This window comes from Aulonocara stuartgranti (assembly GCF_965226115.1).
Source record: "Aulonocara stuartgranti genome assembly, chromosome: 6".
In the NCBI taxonomy this organism is placed as follows: domain Eukaryota; kingdom Metazoa; phylum Chordata; class Actinopteri; order Cichliformes; family Cichlidae; genus Aulonocara; species Aulonocara stuartgranti.
Window position 1 is genome coordinate 26,143,772 of NC_138944.1, and position 21,060 is coordinate 26,164,831.

Consider the following 21,060-nt stretch of genomic DNA (forward strand, 5'->3'; position numbering starts at 1 on the left):
CAGTGAATAATGAGCAACAGTCGTTTTAATCGCCTCTACCGTCGAATGAGCGTTCGGTACTTTACTCCCCCCACCACCTCCTGTCTCCGTCCGCCGCTCTGCCAGGTAACCGTTTACCTCGACGTGGACGCGACTGTGGCCACACGCGCGCTCCCGCGAAGTCATACGTCACTGTGCTCGCTCCTCTTCTCGCGCGCTGGTTAAAAAGAAGGAGGAAAGAGCACGGGAAAACATGTGAGCGCTCTGAGGACTTTAGTGAGAGGCAACTTTTATTTTTCTTATATGTTTTTTTACCTGTGCATGTCCAAACTGCCGTGCTGTGCTCAAAAAGGAATTACATCTTAACGGAACGTCACGGCTTTATTTTTTGTATTTTTTCCACTTCCACTGTTTTGCGGGTTTTGGCTTTTTCTGCTCATCAGGATAAAATGTGTTATTAATTTTGCTTTCATATTGTTATTATTATATTATTTTAATTTTCGGAGTTATACTGTATAACCAGAAGGGAAAAGTAGGGCTAATTTATTTTAAACACCTGTTTTCATACTAACGAATCACATTTAGAACACCTGCGTGTACAAATTTGACTGTTGTTTTTTTTTTTTCCTGCGTGGAGAAATATATACATATAAAAATATAGTGCACTCCAGGTCAACATCTCTCTCTCTTTTTTTTAAAGGGACGCGTTTTGTTTTATTTTCTATTATTATAATTAATATTATTGCAAGCGCATTTTATTATCTTTTGAGACTATGAAGCATTTGCAATTTGTGCTTGTGCTGGCCATCGCGGTCAACGTGTGGGAATGTGGGGACGCAAAGTTTGGCGAGAGAGGAGAAATGAGCCCCAGGAGAAGAAGATGTTACGACGGAAGCTTGCCCAAGCGGCTGAAGAAAAGGGAGCGAAAACTGTTGCTTGACGGCAGCAGCGGAGGAGAAGTTTGCCACAGGCTGTATCCTCGCGTATCCTGCTGCCCCACCAGGAGAGCCGCCTATCAGATCCTGCACCGCAGGGATCCCAGGGTAAGTTAAAGTCCGTCCGCACACGCAGCATTTTCTTCTAATGAAAGGACTGGCTTTTTTTATATATATATATATTATTATTGCTAAGGCACCTGAGGACATGCATTTACAGCCTTTGTGCATTGTCATTCTGCTTCTTACTACCGACAGCTGAATTTGAGGATGGCAAGAGGAAGTTGCCTTGGGCTATGCTGCCAAGAAGAAGTCCTAATTTTTATGTTGCTGTGGGAAAGCTATTGTAGCCTTAGTGGTAGGCGACCTTTAAATAGCTTCAGATGTAATCCCCATTCATAAAACTGTAAGCATATGCGTGGCTTAATTTTATTTATTTATTTCCCCCTCTTTTCAGTATCGCTGTAGCATTTATACAATCTTCGGAGAACAACTTAATCTGCTTCTATCGGAGGCAGCCTTAAAAGTGAAGAAAAATCCTGCTTTCAGCAATAAAATGTTTACCAGCTTCTCATAATACGGTTCAACTCTAATTCGGTGTGTCCAATCCGCTTCGTTGTTACCATGGCAATCACTCGCCCGATTTACGTTACTTCTACGCTGGCCACAGTGAGCTCCAACCGCCGGCTGAGAGTGACAGAAAGAGGCGCTAGGTAACTAACTGTTGAGCCATTTACCCGACAAGGTAGGAGTTCGGCTGTACCCTTTTTTTTAAAGTCAGCCGTCGACCTTTTTACTGGAACTGGAAGCTGATAAGGATTTTTCCCCTCTTGCCGGCTGTTTGGCAGCCGTTGGTTCTCAGAGTTAACGCTCAGACGTTTGTTTGTCTAACGTCTTTTAAGTGTCTCGCGCTCTTCCACTCTTGACCGTTATGGCGCCAACCGAGGTAATAATGTAAGTGTTAAAATGTAATGCAGCGCAAAGCTCAGGGGGGGGGGGGTTAATTAAACCGCTCTTCGGAAATGCAGGAAGGAGAAAAAAACAGCGAGTGTATGCGGCCAAACTTGTAGCAGATTCCTTTGGATCCTCACCGGGCCATTCTCATGTAAACCACCCCTCGAATCATTCAGTGGCTGGGTGGTATCTCACTTTGTGTTGCGACAAAAAGCCATATTGCATCATTTAATTTGCTCAAGTCATGCAAATAAGAAGGGGTGGGGGGGTCGAAACTGAATAGGACGAACTCGACTTCTCCTCCTCCCAACTACACTGCCCACACACGGAGCCCTTTCTGATTATGGCAAAAGAATAACAACAACACCATTGTGTTTGTTGGTTTCACTAATGGGAGAAGCTGGAGAACATCATTCTCCCCCCAGTCATGAGCCCCTGTCCAAGTGTTAATGCCTTTGAGAGGGTGCGTGTCTTTCACTATATCCCCCCCCCCCGCAATAAACTTACACCTATTCCCCGAGGACAAGTGTTTTGTTAACGCTTAGTGTTGCCTACCTCAGTGCTTGTCTCCCTTCTCCTATCCCAGTCTCCCTGATTGTGTGAGGACTGTCCAGATTTTTTCTCTATTTTTTTTATTCCAGCTGAATCGTATTTTACATTTTCATTTTTTTATGTGTTAATGTGTTTCTTCTGTGGATTTTTGCTGTTGAGTCATGCAGATGCGATCATAGAAGGAGCAGCTGTTCTCCCACACAAGGCTGAGCTTTGCAGGTGTGAAGGGAGTTTTAATAAATAAAAAAATGCAATGTAAAAATCTGAAATGACAGGGGAGTTAAGTTACTCATGATTTAATTTTCTTACCCCATTGTAGTTCCACTTTTTTCCCCGATTGTGACTCTGCTCTTGATCTCTGTGAAAGTGTGACAGCTGAGCCTCCTTGTTGCTGTTTTCTCCCTGTTTTTTTTGAGGCGTGTACTCACCAAGATTGAGCGAGAGACAACAAACAAAGGTTCACTTGTTCTGGTTTGGATGATGGCAACATTGGAGCCCATCCCAGTAACATATGGACACAGGGCATGGTTGAGAGCACACAAATGCTACTCTCTGTGGACCTTGTGCCAGCCTATGGCACGCAGAATCAATGGGCAATTTAGAGCAGGAGAGCAGGCATGCCCGCAACACTACAGGGCATGAGCGTAGAGGATACCGAGACAGAGGTACACACTGTACATACAGTGCAGAGCTCCCTTTTGGAAAGGGGTTAGATAAATTGCAGAACAAAGATACCATTCAGTATGATTCTGTCTTTGTTTAGTCCATTACATTGCCTTCTATGAATTGCGATTTCCTATTTGCATGTCTGAAAGTGTATTTCACCTTATGGGCAAAATCAGCACTGTACAACTTCTGAAGAGAAAGTCCGTTCTGCAGCTTCAACTCGCTCTGCAACTAGAGTAAAGTGTAAGGTGTCCATATGTTAGCCTTGGGTCCCCTGGTCTAATTGACTTCGACAGACTGCTAATTTGTTGATACCAGAGAGGGAATGATGTGCCTGTCTATCTCTAAATTGGTGTTTACACATGGACCTCACACAGAGCAAAGCACTACCAGCCTGCTGCCTGCAAACAGCACTTGACCTAAAACAGATTACATTGTGTTTTATTATAGCTAATTTGTTATGTAAATAATCCTGCTAATTTCTTTTGGATGAAGTCTATGTATACCTTTGCATAATCACCCCAAGTCAGGCTTTGAGGCGCTTATTTGGTTTCATTCATTTTTTGCTTTGAAATTTGTCAAGCGTGGGTATCGTAATTTGATTTTAAGTGTTTGTGAACTTGGTAAGTAGGCAGAGAATGAGATGATCTTTTTGTTTATTTCTGTTTACAGAAAGGGAGGTCAGACTGTAGGCTTGACAAGTCTGTACAAAAGGCGACTGAATAAAAAATGTTGCAATTGTATAGAAAATTTAAGCATGTTGAGTATTTCAGGAAAAGACAAAAACAACTTTTAGACCTTTGTTAGAATTCACTTTTATGAATGGGATCATGCATTCTCCAGTGGGAGAACAAGGAGGTAAGTGACATCACTAGTTGCTGCTGAAAATGTGGAGTCGGGTGATGCAGATGCAATTGTGGAGTTGTTGAAGACTTCAAGCTGAAAGAAATAAAAACTAAAACTAAATAAAAACACCCCAAACATATCCACTGTAGAACATTAACAGAGTCCATGGCATTAACATTAAGCTTTTCATGTATGTAGTGAACAAATTATACGTCATATATATCTTATAACTATCTTTAAATCTTGTGAGTACTTGCTTTATATATATCACATTGGCTAATTTCATGTAGTTAAATGGGAGCATAATGTTAGACATCATATACACATATTTACTGAGCTGATATATACAAGCCTAACACTGAAATAAATATACAAAAATATATAAAAGTATATAATTTGAACTCAGTGAGATCATTTGAAAGCATCTTGCGTAGTTTTTCTAAATTCTCAGTGTCGTCATATTCAGGAATTTATAACAAAGATTTGAAAATGAATCTCACAATCTAAACTCTCCCTTCTTCATAGTGTAATATTTATCATGCTGCTATCACCAAATGTCCAGCTAAACCTAAACTATATGTTTGCTTGCGTAGTGAGTGTGAAGTGAGAGGTAAAAGCAAACAGCAAGCCGTTCTAATCAGGCGTATGCCCTTGTTGCGTGTGGTCTCCAGATTTTCTCCACCAACAATACAGAATGTGGACGTCTCCTGGAGGAGATCAAGTGTGCTCGCTGCTCCCCCAATGCCCAGGTGTTGTTCCACTCCTTGGACATGGATAAGATGCCACACAGGGAGCCAGACCTGCCACGGCTCTGCCAGAACTTCTGCCGCGAGTTCTACTACACCTGCAGGGGGCACATACCAGGTAATTACACAGATAATAATAGCCATTATTATAACTTTAATGTTGCCAGTGTGGTTACCTGATGGTATCCAAGTAAACATACACAGTGGAAAAGATTAAGTTAAAGTAAGCATGTGCTATATTTGGTCATTTGTAATTCTCATAAATTCAAATTGATGCGAACATGTTGATTTTGATTTATTAAAAAAAAAAAAATCAAACCCAGCCACACTTCTCATTGAGACTCAGCTTTCACATGCATGTGCAGCTGGAAGATTTTTGAACTTATGCAAGAAGTGGTGCGTCAATAGTCTGGTCTGTGGATATTTATTTATTCAGCTCTTACCTCATCTGACCTCACCCCGATTTGCTGTTGCTTGTCTCACCCATTTTTCTTGCTTTCTACCTCGTTTCTTAATGCATCAGTAAAATCACTTGCCACACTCTGGCTGTACGGACCCAGCACCTGATTAGTGTGCAGGCTGGCCTAGCACATTTGAGTAATCAAATTTGGAGAGTGATTTTTGTGCTTCTTATGACACAGTATCGAGTCTAGCTGTGTTTATGTCATCAGGTGCCGATATTGTTGTTCTCACGTCTCTGTTAGGTCTGTTGGGATCATGCAGGGTTATTTTAATCAGCAGAAATTTGCAATAAATTAACTTTCTGAAGCCCTTGAAGGTAGTAACAATATGCAGACTTGAGACAGTTCGTGACATGTGAATGGAAAATATTAGATATGCAAAGGTGGGTGTGAAAACAAATTTCATGAATGCACTGACAAAATCCAGCCGGCCTGACCTGTGTTCCAGAAAACTTGACTGACTGGAGAAAAGTGAACTATTTTATAACCTGTTCCTGGATGCAACTTGCTAGACTGAACTGCTGGAGTTGATTCTGTATTTGGGATGCATATGCACCCTAGCTGTGGTCTAGACATGACTGCTGGGTGCTTTGCCTTCCTCAGACATAAACTGTCAACTAAAAAAACTCTCTCATGCTCTGCCATTAAACTGTTTTCATTTGGGTAGTAGGTTAACATGATTTGTAAACATAGCTGAAGTGTTGCTGTACTGGCCTCTGTCGTTCCTGACTATTAGATGGCAGAAACACAAAAAAACAAAAAAGCCATTGATGCAACAGTTTTCTATATGTGTAATGTACTGTTAAATGGGACGCCTCTATCACTGAAGCATTTTCTTCTCAGAAGATCACAGGTACCTTCAGAGTGCACACCACACAAGATCAAACACTTCTTGACTGTCTCTTCTCCTACAGCCAAGTCTTCTTCCAGTCTCGGTCGCCACAAACTGATTAGATCTGCTAAGATTTGCAAACAGAGAACAGTTTCAAACACACTTGTCTGCAATCCACCCACATGATACGCTGCAGCTCAAGTCAAATATCAAACACATACATTCCATCGGAGTCCTTGCTCATCTGCATTTAATGGCCTACCGTAGTATCATGTACAACAATTCAACTACAACTGATGTTGGCGAGACGGACTCTACAGAGCAAAGGCAAAGAAGAAGAAGTCTGGCATTGTCAGAGTTACATTGTTTCCTTATGAACTGATAGACATATGGGCTCAGAGAGTCAAACCAGAAAACCTCAAGAGAAGAATCCAGACAAGACTCCCACCCCATCCCCCCACTGTAGGCTCCTCCCTGTACACCCCCCATCAGCCCCCACAGATCAGCATATGTGGTGACGAATGACACATTTATTTTTCTACAAAGGTTGTGTGTATGTAAAACTGCTGAAGTGCATCAAGATGTCAAGTACTTTGGGTGGGCCACCCAGGTTGCCTTGGAAGATAACCAGATGGAAGTATAACTTTAGCAGTGGGGAGCCAGGAATATGGACAGAGTTCTGTCTCTCACTCTGTGTGTCTTTGCCTTCGCTCCCTTGTTCTCTCACTTCTTTTCTCCTTTGATTTGTTTCCTGCCTTTTTTTTTAATGTTAACTCTTTTACAGTATCTTTTGTTAGTGCACACCCTGCAATGAAGGTAGAAGACATTGTCAAGCATACAAGGAGGTATTGGCGATTCCTGAAAATCATCTCCAAACTACAGACAGATTAATTTGATTGAATGATGTACAATATGAGCAATGCTTTTCTTAGGCATTTGCATAAATGGTAACAATTAAGTTGGAATTTTTGAATGTGCAATTCCTTTTTTTTATTGTACCTGAATATTGTAATGGGAGGCAGCAAAAGTGAACATAACCACAAACCTTGCCTATCAGTGTCACCCGTTTTGCTAATACAAAATCACCAGTCACAGGTATTAAATTGAAACAGTAGCCTTTACTGCACCCATAACTGTCGTTCTGCACCCATGAAACCTCCTACCAGTCCTTGATTAGCCCATGTACCCCTTTTCTCCATAAAGCTATTTACTGCCTTGACTCTCACTTCTGCCTGGGGGCCTCCCACCTTCTCCATACTTCTCTTATGTCCTCCTCCACTCATCCCCGCACCCTCCATTCGATGTCCCCAACCAGCATGGTTAAGATAACTGCAGACACTAGAGTGTGGGTGGTATAGTCAGAGCTGTGTGTGTGTTTCTACGTGTGTTTGATCTTCATGTTATGTTTAGATGTTTGAGGGGATATCCTATCACCTCCAGTATTTGGTGCGGTCAACCCTTGCGGTGTGGGGCACAGGGAGTAGATGAAAGGAGGGACAGGGAGAGTCCTGTTTGTGTTTTTACCACTGGTGTATTTGCTTTCCTCTGTCCTCTGAGGGATTGACTAAAGGAAACAATATTGGTAAGATTGTTTTTAGGTCGCTAAGGGCCCCGAAGACCCACTGCGCACTCTGCTTATTGCCGGGAATAATGTTGTGACTGCACTGGCTCGAGGGGCAGCTCTGTGTGACTCCTGTGTTTATGCAGATTACCCTCTCCTCTGGCACTAAGTCGTTTTAGGTAAACTAGCAGGCCAAAGGGAAATAAGGAATGATGTGATGTCAGTTTTACCTTGAACTCATGGGCAGAATTTATGGAAATACAATCAGTCAGCATTTCGGAACATCATGTCTTTGTTTGGCAATTCAAGTGATGAAAAGCTCTCACCCTGAAAACAATTTTGTTTATTCAGTCACATGCCATATTAAACAGGTGGACTTTTTCATTTCACAGGCTATGCCCATGTGCAGCTCTGTAATGCAAAACAGCCAGACCAGAAGAGTAAAACAAGTAATTTGGTTGGGTTTTTTTGTTTGTTTGTTTGTTTTTATTTGATCAAAGAACATTTTAGGATACCTGTGACTGGCAAGAAAAATGAAGGAATAACATTTTTAACTCCAGCTAAGTGAATGAACACAGTTTGAAAATTGGAAACTGCCATCCAGCGTCACCAGATTAGTTAACCGTTAAATGTGTTGATTTTGAGAAATAATGATGGGAAAAGTTGTAAAAATGTAGTTTTAGAAGAGTTTTGTAATTTGGTAACTTTTTTGACATTTGTTTTCAAATTATTTTTTCTGTATCTATAGTGTTGCAGAATATATTCAAGGGGGTATATGTGTGATTCATGAAATTAATTTGGTTCCCATAATTCACTGCGATGGAGACATATTGTTTCTGGTATAGAGTCAGATGCTTTTGGCAAGGGTTTACCTAGTTAATAATTCTAGTAATCATATATTTGGCTTTCTTTGTGTCTCACATTTTTCAAAATGATTGAACTCCTTGTGGAGCTTTGTGGAGTCTTCGTTGGGATGCAGTGGGGTTTTTTTCTTTTTCTTTTTTTCCCTAGAAATAGCTTTCTTAAGACCACTTCTGTGTATGTCACAACCTAGTCAACCATCAAATGATCTATGAATCAGTTGAAGAATTATATTTTTAGTGCCAAACAGACAAAATTATAGTCCTCATCATGCCAGTTCTTGTACTAGGTTTATTTCAGATTTTTTTCATGTACAACGGCTGAGATGTGTACTTCCTCAGCAAGCTTGATGAATTTTGCTGCCACTTGCAATGTGTTGCTGTTCATTTCCAGTAAGCTTTCATTTAGTGTACATCGACAGCGCACACTGGGTTTAACTATCTAAAGCAGTTATAATTAAAGGATCATCCAGCTGTAGCAAATGCAACCTCATTATTGCATGGTGTTGAACCAACTGAATAGAAAGACAGTCTCTTCTACTAGGACTAAGGCATGAGCATTATTTCATGAATAAAAATAATGACAAGGTAAACTAAAATTTAGAATGCAGTCATTCTTCTTTCCGGAAGAGGTATAGTTCACTGTAGAGCCCTTTCTAATCTGTGATCCATTTGGTTTGGCCCAGTTTGCTTTCACTTGTTCTTTTCAGCTCAGTCTAGCCAGGATTTGTTTTGGCTCGTCAAGTAAAACTCCAACTCTCCCCGACATACTAGCACATCACATCATTTCTCATCACATCTCTCTTCTTCTGCCTCCACTTACAATCTCATCTTCTCTTGCATAATAGCCACAATACATTATAGGCAAACCAAAGCAAGCAGGCCAGACGAGCCAAGTATAAGAAGCCATGCAGTATCTAGTGAGTGTATGACTCCATATCTCGGTATCTGTTGTGTTTTCTAGAACTGTTCCAAGCCGATGTGGATGAGTTCTGCCAATACTATGGGAGGAGAGATGCCAGTTTGTGTTTTCCAGATTTTCAACGAAAGCAATCACATCATCAGGATTCTAACTACTTGGGAGATGAGAAAATAGAAGAAATCAGCAGGTATGTAGTCTGACTTTTACAGTGTTTTACTGCATTGATTGCGTGATACTATGGAAGCTCTAAAGTAATTTTTAAAATAAGTTTTGACAGTGCCATGTGTTCTAACAAAATTAGCTTCTTGGGTTTTTTTCTATACCTATGAGAAGCAGGCATAGCTTTGGAACATGTTTTGGGTTCACTGGTCCATTTTGACATGGTCCATACTTTCAAACTGACATGCCATGCAATTTCTCCTGTAATCCTAAAGTTTGTACAGACTGCTTTTGCTCAGCTTTGCTAACATAATGAAAATGCTTATCCTGCGTCATTCTGTTTTCCTCCCTCACTGCAAAGGTCTGTACATCACAGAGAGCTTTGCCCTTTAGTCCATGGGGGGGATGCCTTTCATCTCAGTTTTCCCTAGGGCAGAAAGGCCAGAGACTATGCACCTGAACAGCAGCAACCAACTTTCCGTCAAATAACTTCCGACAGTTACTGAGTTAAGGGCTTAAATTGTCTCTTCTGTCTCATATCCTCTGAGAAGTGTAAGCACATAAATGACAGTGAACAGGCTCCATTACTTTAAAAGAGTGGGAGAAAGAGCCAGAATTAAGTCAGCCGAGCTATCGACTGAGAATATGAGCTTCATTTTGGTGATTTAAGGCACAGAGCTTAAATGCCCTGTGTTCCTTGCACAATGCAGTGTGGCAATTGTGCACTTTTATGGTATAGGCAAAAAAAATTGTCATATATGTTGTCACTGGGTGGTGTGGATGATTATAGACTGATTTTTGCCATAGCACTTCATATTGACCTCTCTTATGTAGATTAACCTAAGTAGTCATGTCCACAGCCTGGAAATCTGCAGGGGTTCTTGCCCTCGTCTCACACTGGCACATTTGAGGGTAAATGTAGGTGGATGAGGTTGAACTTACTGGGTTTTCTTCTTTCAAAGAGCCAGATCTGACACACACAATTATTGCCCAGAAAAATCAATGTTTTGAATAAAGATGGGCAATGGCATTTTTCTTATAATATTTTATTGTTCTGAGTGTCATGAATTGCAGATAGAGTGCTCAAGTGCAGATGCCTGGAGGCAGGCAGGTTAAACAGAAAATCTATCTTTATTAGGTGGACGTGATGTTCAATAATCAAATAATGAAGTCCACGAACTGAGACACAACAAATACAGGGAAACACACTAGGAGAGTAAACAGGTTATAAAATGAAATAAAGTTAAACCAGGAGTAAACCCTCAACCTATAATCAGACAACTAAGAACATAAACTCGCAAAGAAACCAAATAAAATGTCTAAGAACAAAGAGTACAAAGCTTAAAAAAAACCCTCAGAGCTCCAAGACCCAGGATCATGACAGTCAATAAAATATGACAGTGCAGCTGATTTAGTTTTGCTTTGCATGTAAATGGATTTAGTAGTTATCAGCTAGGACACCTTTTAAATACCTACAGCAATAATTGTTTTTAATCATTGTCCAGGTAATGTATACTGTTGCCGGATATAGTGTATTATTCTTTTAGTTTATGTATGGAAAAACCCTCAACATTTGAAGCCTACGGCGTAAAGCTATGGAGGTTTCACTGCTTTCAGGTCTGTTTGTCCCAGTAGAGGTAAGGGTGACTGCAGATCTGTTCAGTGTGATCACCTTTGGCCTGTGATCAGACATTTATAGAGCATAATAGGTCATGATTATGAAAATGATGTGGATCAGTGAACCATAGCTCTTGGTGGTATTTGCATTTCTTTTAGATTATGTTCTGATAAAATGACAAGATATCTTTTTGTGAGAAAAATGTTCCTGTAGAATCAATGCCAAGATTCACTGAACTTGTTGAGGTGGCAGGTGGTTGCCAAATATCTTATAAAGACCCTGGTATGTTTTGGGGGTTATTTTGTTTTTATCTTTCATCTGTACTGCTACCTGAAAGTCTTCCTGTTCTGTCTTATTGCTGGATTTACTGACATAGTCATTCTCTGTTCCTGTTCATATCTGGCATTAAAATGTGTCTTAGATTATTTGTTCACTGCTGAATAAATCTAAGTATAGAGATAGTATAGTACAGTAGAGTATTGAATGCACCCATGAAGCAGTCACATTGAGTCAGTCAGTCAGTCCATTATTTCTGGTGGTCTGCACAGCAAATGGCATCAGTTCTTTTAGTAGTACTCTAGTGATTTGCCTCTCCCTAGTGAAAAACAGCACTTTGGCAGAGTGAATTGAGTTGTTTACCTGCAGCTATCATTAACCATTTGTTTTGAATAATACTGTTGTGCAAGGAAAAATAAAACACTTTATAGTGTTTGACCTTGCTTAGCTATGGTTCAGCTCATGTGCTCAAAACTGGTCAGTCAGGGTGGTGGTTCTGGATTGGAATTTAGAGATAATTGTTGGTAACAAGTAAGTTCCAGTAATTTAGTAGTCCGTTTGCTCTCTGGTTGCAAGCAGAATTGAGTTTGCAAACTTGAGCCCATGCAGGATTCTAACATTTGGTCTTAGCAAGCGGAAATAATGTAGAGTACTTGTTTGTTTGCCTGTAAAGTGGGAGAGTGAGATCCGGTCAAAAGTGGTCACTCGATACGTATGCTAATGCCAAGTGTGAAATGACGCACTTAGCACGGTCCGTTTATGATCGGATCACCCAAGACGCATGTTGATGGCAACATTGACATTTTGTATCTTCCTTGTTACCCAGGAAACACAAACACAACTGCTACTGTGCCCAGGAGGTGTTGAGTGGTCTAAGGCAGCCGGTGGCTGTGGTGCACTGTGGAGATGGTTCCCAGCGGCTCTTTGTCCTTGAGAGGGAGGGAATTGTCAGGATACTCAACCATAACCTCGAGCTAATTAAGGAGCCTTTCTTGGACATCCACAAGATAGTGCAGAGCGGCTTGAAGGTAGGACCAACTTTGCCTCATACTGTTACCTGTGAATTATAGAGGTAATATGTTGAACTAGATAATCATAGTTGTAAAGAACAAGGGGAAAAGAAAGAAAGAAAGAAACATGGCTGAGAGTACATAAAATATTTCTGCTACATTTCTAGAGTAAGGAAGTAATACAACACATGTCTTCCCAACACAAAATGTTTTCACCTGTGTAATGAAATGTCTCCAGGCAAGGAAAATCCCTTGGCAGTCTTGCTTGCATACTATTAGTATTATATTATATGATTAGACCAAACAAGCAGTCATTCATTAATTGTGATTGTGCATTGCGCTATTACCTGCTAATTAAATGTACACAGTGCAAACATTAAGCAAACTGATAATTTCTGCTACCTCTCATTAGAATGGTTAATGGCTTTCTTAATCTCTCCCATATTGTTCCTTTAAGGGTTCCAATATTATAGGGTCTTATTTATATGACTACCACACGTGATAATGGGAATGACAGTTAAGTTTAAATTGTAACCTTGTTTATGCTTGTAGTTCAGTTAAACAAATAACTTCATATTAGAGGTCTGTGAAATCTTTTTTCCTCGTCCTGCACTCTTAGTGTAGTCATTGGGGTGTTATTAATACAAATAAAACCTGTAGACCTGAAAAGGTGGATCTAGCCGCACCTCTGTAACATTTAACTTGTCTGTCTGACCATCTCTCTTGCCAGAAGAGGGAGGATGGCAGGGTAAACATATGTTCTACTTTTGTTTGGCTATCTGCCCTATGTGGGAAAAGTAAACATAGCCAAAGCAATAAAAAAAAAAAAGTGCACATGAATTTTATTGTTTATGTCTTTTGAACATGATACACTCTTTTGGAAATAGTTAGGCTTGCTGTGTCCTTGAGTTGATGTATTCTCAAAAGTATGTGTGCCGTGCTACGCTGCTAGTTCTTGAAATGTCTTCTTTCTTTTTTTTATAAATTCTCTATGGATATATCATTTCCAAAGACACTTAATCTTCTTGAGATTTATTTTTATATCCGTAGAGCTTGGGTAATCACAGATTTTGAATTTGGTAATTGTTCAGGAATTGTTTAGATTGCATGAGGAGATGTGGTAGCTTAGATGTCTGTGGGGGGCACACTCCCAGACAGGAAGTTTATCCATCACGCATGCCTCTTGCTCCTCCACTGACAAGGTCCTCTGCTTACAAGGAGTCAAACGGAGCAGAGCATTTGAATATTAAGCTGCACCCTTTGGGATGCTCACCCCACTCTTCTCAGCTCTCTTATCTTAATTTACTCCAAACTAGTTGTGGATAAAGTCACTATTATGACAATTAGATGTGGCTCAATCCCCCTGCAAGCCCCAGGAGTCCTATTCTGAACTGTTGGCTGCCATAACGGTGCAATCCACTCCAAGGGAGGGCTAAGGTGTTTACTGGCAGAATCAACAGGATGGAGCTGCCTTTATACATAAAGAGGAACCCATGCTCTCAAGAGACAAGGCAGATAACGGGTTAATCATCAACCTCATGCACATGCTTTGATTGTAATGTTCTATGTTTCCTCTTACTCTTCTGTCCCCCTCCTTCCATGGATCCCTCGGTGCCAATTTAGCTGAACTGCACAAAAACAATACTACACTCTGGTGTGGGCTTCTACATGGCTGTGGGTGTTCTTAGAAATTCAGTTTGCTTTTAAAGTCATACTGTCCATTTATATATTCATGTTACAAACTTTCAGTTGATTATGTAACTCAGCGGGATCCTGTCTGCAGAAATCTATAATTGTTAAAATAATTTAAGCCCTATTTTGGACTTGTTGTTTGCAAAGAAACAATATAGCATGTCAAATCGGAGTAACTGTTGATGTTGTTTTTTCTTTTTTTGCCGGGGTTTGGGGGTTGTTTCTTAAATCTATTCCACATCCTTCAGGTTAAAAAGAATAGGGACCATTGGGTTTGTTATCAGCGCACAGTTCCAAAGCGATTATCTGTGATCGTGTGTGGTTATATTACTGTTTGTGGCATAGGTGCACATCAGTGAAGATAATATATACTGGGTTTACATCTCTTGCCTTTTTACATGATAGCTTTCCTCATCCAGATTTTAAAACAATAATTCACTATAACAGAGCCCAGGTGAAAAACTCACATACCCGCAGTTCAGACCTGTAAACCATTAGAAACACTGGACACTATATTAAGCAATAAATTGGGACAAAAGGATGGCCCCATATGCTGCTCCAAGTTTGTTTTGTTGGGGGTTTTTTTTGTTTGTTTTAATCTGTTACTGGCATCAAATGAGCATATTCTTGATTGTTTTAATATGTTACATTTGTGTTGTTTTTAATTGAATATAGGTTTTAAGTTAATTATACAAAGATTTATTTTTATCCTCTCTATGTTTTACATAGCCTATAGGGCTGGGCGATTTGCTCCATAGTTCAATCATACTGTCTTTCTCCTGTTGGATTGCAAAGCATTGCTGCCAGGAAAGGATGGCAGAGGTTAACATGCACCAATTAGGGCTGTACTCCCTAAAATACAATGTGTGGCCTAAATTCAGAAAACTCATTACACACTGGTGAGAGAGAAACACACACACTGAGAATTTATTTCTCAAATGTCAGTTCCAATTTTTTACACCTGTAGCTCTACTAACTCATCCACTCTGTTTAAAATGCCTCACCTAATTCCCCTTCACTCATCACCGTTTTCTCCCCACTTTGGTGGACCAAAAAGTTACATAGAGGAAGTATAGTCACATTACGCTACAGTTTAAAAATCAAAACAGCTGCTATAAGTATCCTCCAGATGTGACATGAAACTATGGCAAGGCAGATTTAATTTATTATGAATCACATAATAATAATAATAATAATATTTATTTAATGCATCAGTTGGAAATGAGCTAAAAATAGCCTTGATTGGTGAGTTGGCAAGCTATCGTTGATCTTTTGAACTTCATTCCCCAGCATTAGTATCTATTGGGGCAAACTTAATATCTCCAAAAGTTGATGGTGTTCATCTGGGTGTAGCGTTTTGTGGGAGAAACATTTCGTCACTCGATTGAGAATGCATCAAGACGGCAAACTTAATAGTTTATTTTAGATTATATAGCTTATTTTTGCAAACATGGTTATGTGTTAGCCTGTTTACTTGCCAGTAACAGTGAACCACAGGTGTATTTCCAGTTGCGTACTTTTCATGATTTATGGAAAGCAATGCTTGCAGCATACAAAGATTACATAAAATTTTATAGTGCTTTTACAAACATACATTTGAACACTATTAAACCTGTCAGGAACCACAAATATCCTTGAACGTGTATGGAATTGCTCTCAAAGCAACCTATGAAGATGCAATCAGAAACGGTGTGCTAAAAAACTTTAGAAATGCTACTTGAGAGTACAATGCATGATAATAACAGTGTACAGATATGGGTGACCAGCATCCCAGAGCTAACAGTAGTCCTATGAATCACTATGCATGTGGGTGAGTGGGCCTCTCATAAAATATTTCCCTATTCAGCCAAATGATTCAGAGCATTGGTGCTGTCCTTGGCATCAGAAGATCAGAGATGATGGAGTAAAATAAAGCAGTATGTAGTGTTGGCTGCTCTTGTTCAGGTTGTAGTTCTACCTTAAGCTTTGCCCATGGTGGAGAGGGCAGAAGTTGAGCTATATAAAGGACGTGTTTGTAGTGGAGTGAAACCGAGTGTTAAGGAAAATTTAAACTGTCCACTGCAGCCATGAATTTCTCATTCATGCATCCTTGATCTTTGTTGGGGTTTGTTTCCCACTTCTTCCTATTTGTGCTTATTCCTTTTCCTGTTTAAGTAAACTTTTTAACCAATCAGCATATTACAAACAAGTGATAGTATGCACAAAGGTGTATCTCTGTAGCCACTGCGCTGATCGAGATCCTATAATCCTTCCTTCTCTGTAGCTGAACAGCTATGCAAGTGGACACCACAGTACTATAAAAACAGCTTTGCACATAAATGCTGCAGTGCTCATATAAATATTGTTGGCTTTAAAAAAAATCATCATCTTTGTGGTTGATGATGGATTATATCTCGTTCTTGGTTAGTTGGAGTGGAATTTGTGCATGGCTTCTCGATGGTCCAAGAATTTAAGTATCACCAGCTGAAGGCATTGCAGTGGAAACTTGACTGTGTGATTCTTATTGCACAAGAAAAAAAGAGACAGCAAAAAAACTGTGTATGTTGTTTGTGAGGGAGGTACGAGCATACATGCTGCAGGTTGTCTTTGAGTGAAGGGTGTAGAGGGTGTTTTTGTTCCAATCAACTCTAATGGAATGTCTTTTTGTGGAGTGAGGATCAAAAGGTTCAGGGTTATAATGCATGAACCAACACATGTGTCACTGATGCTCAGTGACAGCTATCCCTGCAGAATTGGAAATTGCTGCATTTCTTGTGACATTTTCTTCATAATTCTGTGAAAATAATCACTGAGAGATATCAGCTGGTTGTTATCCCTGCACCTCACATTCCCAGGTTTATTTGGAATGATGCCACATGTTCCATAGAGCCAAACCCAGAGCTCCAGAGAACAGTGTTTGAGGGAAAAGTGAAATGCAGGGACAGGTATTTGTGAAAAATGAAGAAATAATACCTGGTGAGAGATCAGAAGCCCCCTACTTTGCTTTGGAAGAATGATGGTAGTCATAAAAAAGACAAAGAAATTCATGGAAAAAATGTGTTTTAAGTTGACACAATGTGCATGGTGATTTGTACAATTTGACAGAGTCACTACAACAATCAGGGAGCTTTGAAGTACAGGTGCAGCATCTATAACTACGAGAATCATCCCTTATATAGATGGAAAAACATGGCAGAAACATGTAGCTCCTCCTGCATTCAGCTACACACGTGGTATCACTCTAGTCAATGTACTTGAATATCTTTATATGTAGGTGCATTAGAGAACCCTAAAAACTTCAGAATTGGCTTTACACCTAACAATATGCACAAAAATGCAGTTTGTACATTCTTTAAATGAGGTTGTTTATATAGTTGTAAGTTTTTGAACCATGCCAAAAATATCTTACCTACTGCAGCTTTGGCAGCAGTTTTAACATGATCACTGCTCACGATTCCCAGCTTGGCATTTTGTCTTCTTTTAATCAAGCTATTTCCATGGACCGGCTTATAGTGAAAGGCTCGCTGATGCAGTGTTTGTTTCTTATGGCTCTGGTGCTAGCTCTGCTGTCTGCCTGCTGCTGAAGGAGCTAGTCATTAGCAAGGGAGCTAATATTTCAGCCCATTTACCACTGTGTACCTTGGTGGTCCCCCTTTGGCTCCGGATCTAGGCCTCTTTGGAATCACAGCTTTTGACCCACTCCCTATGGTGAGTTTATTTTGGGGATGTGGGTCACTGCATCTCTCAATCTAACATATGGATCCAAAATTTCCAAAGGTGAGGTGGAGAATTTCTCTTCCCATCAAGAAACTTTTTGACACAGGATACTCACTGTGTCTCCAAGTAAAGAGTGCTGCATCCACTCCCATATAACTCTTGTTTTTATTTGACTTCAATGGTCTGACATTTAGTAGTACTCATAAATTTTTGCAGAGGAACCCTGCCTTTTGGGGTGGAGACTTATTTGTAAACCTTCACAGTATTTCACTTTATATTCAGATTGATAGACCTCCTGTGGCTTATCCTGTGGGTCTCTGTTTTTCCTCATTGGTACTTTGAGTAATACCTTGGCAAAGAGTCATCTTTTTACATGTGTATGGAGCCTGTGTTTGGACTGCACTGGGTCCAGTGCAGTGTGAACCGAACTAGTAGATCCAGTATACCAGTTTATGTTTTTCTTGTCCTGTTAAATAAACTACACCTATCCAGAAAAGTGCCACTATAGTGCAAACAAATATTTATATGTATATATTTTTTCTGATTTTCTTTCTCATTGTTACTGTTTTGAGAATGAATACCTGAGGAATATGAGTGCAATATCAGTGCTTTTGTAGTAACTGCAGACCTTTTTAAAGCTATTATTGATAGTAAATGAAACGCTGTTATATACTTGCTTAAGGATCACTTTAAAAAATGTTCTTAACACCTGAGAATTCTGCTCATTCTGTAGTCAAGAAGAAATACAGGGAGAGAGTAAAACATTAAAAAAAAGCCAACTTGACTTTCCTTGCCTGGGGAATGAAATGCTATAGCTGATTACTACAGCTAACTATGACGGGAGGACCACCAAGGTAGCGACAACTGATGTAGCTGCCTGCAGGGTTAGACAAAGGTTTACATATTACACAAGCAATTTAGATGTTTTCTAAACATGTTGCCAAGACAGTGGGAGTTGGCAGCTCTTTCCTTGTTTAGGTTGTCTTTTTTTCCTTTTTTACTCTACTCTAGCCCTACCGCCCCCCCCCCCCCCCCCACACACACCACCACCACCACCACCACCACCACCTTCCAAGCCTCGTATTTTGCATGGATTTTGTGTAAATCAGTGAAGAGTGAGGGGATGGGGAGCGAAAAGCAGGGACTGAAGCACTCTGCACTTTTGTGCTCTCTATGAACTGTGAGTGAGCTAATAAATTCTTTCAGCCACTCAGCATAGCATTCACAGATATCCCCCAAAGATTACACACACAAATCACCGCACAATAGAGGCCACCGGGAGGGTCTGGGCGTCACTGGGGCCCCCGACCCTGGGGACAGGCGCACATAAACAGGCTGCAGAAGACCTGGCAAAGTCTATGATTTGCAGAGGAGATGCTGCTAAACCCTGAGTCAAATGCTTCCTAATGATTGGTAAAAGTATATGTTTTAAAGGTGTGTAGTGAAATAGAAGCAAGAGTGAGAGAAAAGCAAAGAAGTGAAAGGGAAGATGAACGTCAAATTTAAAAAAAAAAAAAAAGGGGGGGGGGGACAGTGGGAGAACTAAAACAGGCAGGGGGTTATGGATGTATAGAGGCTGTGTGTTGGGGATGATGAAGATGACCAAGGGGGGTGATTCCAACCCCACACAGCCAAGCACAAGCCAAGCAGGGACATAATTAACTCCTGGATCTTTTGTGTTTATCATCTGACTGCAGGGCGGAGATGAAAGGGGCCTGCTAAGCTTGGCATTCCACCCCAATTATAAGAAGAATGGCAAGCTCTACGTCTCCTACACCACCAACCAAGAGCGCTGGGCCATCGGACCACACGACCACATTCTCCGTGTAGTTGAATACACCGTTTCGAGGTAATGGGAGAAGTAGTGCACCAAACCACTGCCTGAAATGACACCATAAGGGTACATAAAAGGTCGAGGTTAATAGAGACTGGATATGCAAACTTATTTTAAGACATCTTTAGCACATGAATGCAAAACAGTTTTCATTTTAGACAACTGTGATTTGTAGTACTGTACCTATGAAATGTGGTGAACATTCCCATTTCCCATTGTTTTTAATTTTATTTAAATTCTAAACACTATCCGGTTGTTCAGTGATGACACGACGAATCCTACTTCCGGGCCTAAAGTAGTCTGCGTTTAATATGGCTTTTGTGTTGTTAACATGTTTAATGTTATGTATTTTCTTCTATTTGATCTCAAAAAGCTCCTAAAACAGTCAGTGATCACCGTTGACCTCCCTCGGCTTTTATTACCGCTAATCATTTATTTAAACTCAGTTTTTAAAACCTTAGAATGTAACTACAGCCCAGCCCATGCAGCAGTATATGAATGACTAACCTCGTATTATGGATGGATTATCTCAGTTGTTCTCCTGGCTGAAGTTTGGTCCTTTTACAGCATCCTGCCATGCGATTACATTTGTTCCTGACCACCGAGAACACTCACGTTAACTTTTATCGAGTGGAAAAAAAGTTAGCTTGTTTATATTATGCTAACATAGCTGTGTCGCTAGCGGTCACGTAGCACATCATTATATACCAGCTAGCCCAACTTCAGTAACCCTACAAACGTCACTGCTTTTTAGTTTTCTGTCTTCATTTATGCTGGAAGTGATAACAGAGCTGTACGTTTTAATTTGTTTCCAAAACCCCGCAGTCAGGACATGCTATATTGTATTTAGATAGCAGGGAGTTAGCTCGTTAGCTCGCTAGCTTCTAACTTCTAACTCCGTTAAATGTCATAAATTCCGTTTTCATGGATGCCTGGATGTTAAACTCAATAGTTACACCTGGTAGAGCAGAACGCTGATCATTTTTATTAAAGATGAAAGACTTTAGACAGTTTTTCAACTCTCAGTAATGCCATAGTGATCGTTTGATATATGGACCTGCAGCGGAGTTTAGGTCCAGACACGGCTAGTGACGTCAGACTGAACAACCGGATAAAAAGGACAAACTTTTCTCATATGGAAGTTTCTGATTACTGAATTGTGGATCTTTTGATTATACCACTAATAAATCCAACCTGCTAACCTCAATTTCTGCAAGAAACCATGGTAACAAAACCTTCAAAGGCACACTGAGGATTCTTCTAGACATGCAAAGAAATCAAAACAGATAATTTTTGTCTTTTGAGGATTTAGAAAGTAGGTCAAATTGCCAAGAAAAGTGTTTTGATAAGATGTGCAACGCTCTCATTATCATAACAGTGTTTTGCCTTTTCCTGTGTCTGTACCTTACACTCCCTTCACAATGACCTGTGATTAAGAAAACAATCTTTTCTCACGAACAT

The 21,060-nt window shown here is 40.2% G+C and overlaps 1 protein-coding gene across 7 annotated transcripts in view; it reads left to right on the top strand.

Moving 5' to 3' along the window:
• The first annotated feature begins 205 nt into the window (after positions 1 to 205).
• Positions 206 to 21,060, top strand: part of hhip (hedgehog interacting protein) — a 37,646-nt gene continuing 16,791 nt past the window's right edge. Inside the window, exons 1-6 of one of the 7 annotated variants that reach the window (XM_082537122.1) lie at positions 1,390 to 1,860; positions 2,580 to 2,639; positions 4,604 to 4,796; positions 9,357 to 9,501; positions 12,194 to 12,395; positions 19,463 to 19,614. In XM_082537122.1, the coding sequence (XP_082393248.1) occupies positions 4,703 to 4,796; positions 9,357 to 9,501; positions 12,194 to 12,395; positions 19,463 to 19,614 (593 nt within the window). In that variant the 5' untranslated portion in view covers positions 1,390 to 1,860; positions 2,580 to 2,639; positions 4,604 to 4,702. Of the gene's footprint in view, positions 1,023 to 1,389; positions 1,869 to 2,579; positions 2,640 to 4,603; positions 4,797 to 9,356; positions 9,502 to 12,193; positions 12,396 to 19,462; positions 19,615 to 21,060 lie in introns of those variants that run through there. The other 6 variants (XM_082537126.1, XM_082537127.1, XM_082537121.1 and 3 more) reach the window with 6 other exon arrangements.